Source organism: Carlito syrichta, unplaced genomic scaffold (assembly GCF_000164805.1).
Source record: "Carlito syrichta isolate Samal-C Ts95f unplaced genomic scaffold, Tarsius_syrichta-2.0.1 Scaffold120556, whole genome shotgun sequence".
Taxonomy (NCBI): Eukaryota; Metazoa; Chordata; class Mammalia; order Primates; family Tarsiidae; genus Carlito; species Carlito syrichta.
Window position 1 is genome coordinate 1 of NW_007064652.1, and position 2,266 is coordinate 2,266.

The window sequence follows — 2,266 nt, forward strand, 5'->3', positions numbered from 1 at the left end:
CAGCCACTGCACTCCAGTCTGGGTGACAGAGTGAGACTCCAACTCAAAAAAAAAACCAAAAAAAAAAGAAAGGGTACATTTCATGTTATGTATATTTTACCACAGTTAAAAACAAACAAATCACCAGGCTCGGTGGCTCAGCCTGTAATCCCGTGCCTTTGGGAGGCTGAGGTGAGTGGATTGCCTGAGCCCACGGGTTCGAGACCTGCCTAGGCAGCGAGACCTCACCTCTACAATAAATAAAAAAAAATTAGCCGGGCGTGGTAGCGCGCGCCTATAATTCCGGCTACTCGGAAGGCTGAGGCAGAAGGATCGGTGGAGCCCGGGAGGCTGCGGTGGCTGGAAGCGGCCACTGCACTCCAGTCTGGGCGACCAAGTGATTTTATTGCAGAGCTAATTTTATTGCAGAGACGAGGAGGTCTGTCAAGTTGCCCAGGCTGATGTCGAACCCATGGGCTCAGGCAATCCTCTTACTTCGGCCTCCCAAAGTGCTAGAATAATTGGTGTGAGCCGCCATGCCCAGCTTCCGCCATGTTTCTAATACAATGGCAGGTGACAAGGGTTTGTTGAATGAATGACTGAGGCTGAAGCTTACCAACCACTCATCACCTCCATCCCACCCCTCCCAGAGGCTGAAATGATGACAGTCAAGTAAGGCCAGCTCCTGCCCGCAGGGCAGTCCTGCCTCCTCCCTCTCAGCCTCCTGTGGGTGTGTCCCCACAGCCCAACATCTGCCCACCACAGTCCCAATCGCCCGGCCTCCTTCCACTTCCCGAACCATGCTCCGTCCTGAATGACCTCAGCTGTCTCCAAAATACGCAATTCAACTCAAAGCACGAAGATGAACTCCACTGTGACTTTTGGGGGCCCAGCCACAGGACCTACGGCCCGTTCCCAGCCTCTGGAGATTCCGGCTCCCAGAACAAGGGGACTGCTCCGGAGGAGACGCCCACACCAGGGCCAGGTGCTCAGAGCCAGGCTCAGCCACGCACGCAGCAGCACCCGTGTGGCGGGGACCAGGCCTCCACCCCCTCGGTGCCGAAACCCCCAGGCCTCACAGGGGAGGGGCCAGGAGCCTCAGCAGGGGCTGGGTAAAGGCAGAGAGCACAAGCTTCCCTGAGGTGGTCTCTTCCCACAACCAGAGGCGAGGCCTCCCGCGAGGAGGCGGCAGGCTGGACAGCCACAGCACCCCATGCCCATGCAGGTCCCCAGAACACCCAGCACCACCCCAAGGCACTGAGCTCCCCGAGCCTGGGACACAGGAGCACCCTCCCATCCCGGCAGGAGGCGGGGCCTGGGCACGGAACTCACAAAGATGGACTGCTCCTTCAACCGCCTCTTGGCCTCCTCGGCTTCTAAAGACTGCTGTTTCCTCCTGGAACGATAAGCCGGACACCCTTCAGGGCGGGCCCCGGGGGCCTGGAGCCCGCAGGGCGCGTGGGCTCACCTGTGCTCCTCGATCTGCTGCTCGCGCTCCCGGTAGCGCCGCTCGCGCTCCTCCTGCTCCTGCCGCTCCTGCTCCATGCGCTCCTGCTCAAACCGGAGCCGCTCGTCCAGGGCCTTCTTCCGCTCCGCCTCCTTCCTCAGCTCCTCCTCCTTCTGCAAGCCCCCCAAGAAGGGCGGGCCCTGAGCCTGGGGCCGGCCACTGCCCTCCGGCACCCCACCCAGGGCTGGGAAGGTAGCGCCCCCGGGGGCTCTCCTGCAGGGGATGGGCAGGGCTGCTGCCGGTCCGCCCACAGGGTCCAGGAGGGGCTGCTCGGCCACTCAGGCTGAGCCCGCGCAGCCGCAGGGGCCACACCTTGGCCTGCTCCCAGAACTGCTCGCGGTTGATCCGCTTCATCTCCACGGCCGCATCCGTCTTCTGGTAGGTGGTGCCCTGCAGAGCAAGCGCGCAGGCTGAATGCTGCCGACCCCCCAGGGCAGAGGGTGAGGCTCGGAGGGACTGGGCAGGGCAGACTTGGGTGCTGGGCCTGCAGGCAGAGCCGGGCGGGGCCGGTCACCCCAGGCCCACACTGACCACGGGCTCGGCGTTCTCATCCTCTCGCGGGCGGAGCCGGTGCAGCACAGGGCTGGAGAGCCGCGCCAGCCCGTTGGAGAGCCGTTGGCCTATGGCGCCCGCGTCGATGTCCTCCACGCTGCTGGCGTTCACGACCACGTCAACGCCCTTCAGCGGGCAAAAGGGCAGGTCAGGTGGCACTGCGCTCCCCCCACCGCCCCCCCACAGACCCTGGGGTCTGCCCCGCCCCGTGCGCCCTGCCCCCTCCAT

The 2,266-nt window shown here is 63.6% G+C and overlaps 1 protein-coding gene across 1 annotated transcript in view; it reads right to left on the reverse strand.

Moving 5' to 3' along the window:
• Positions 1 to 1,302: 1,302 nt before the first annotated feature.
• Positions 1,303 to 2,266, reverse strand: part of LOC103249499 (drebrin-like) — a gene marked incomplete at both ends in the record, with an annotated part of 2,664 nt that continues 1,700 nt past the window's right edge. The window contains 4 exons of the mRNA XM_021707591.1: positions 1,303 to 1,375; positions 1,448 to 1,599; positions 1,799 to 1,876; positions 2,018 to 2,196. Of these exons, the coding sequence (XP_021563266.1) occupies positions 1,303 to 1,375; positions 1,448 to 1,599; positions 1,799 to 1,876; positions 2,018 to 2,196 (482 nt within the window). The remainder of the gene's footprint in view (positions 1,376 to 1,447; positions 1,600 to 1,798; positions 1,877 to 2,017; positions 2,197 to 2,266) is intronic.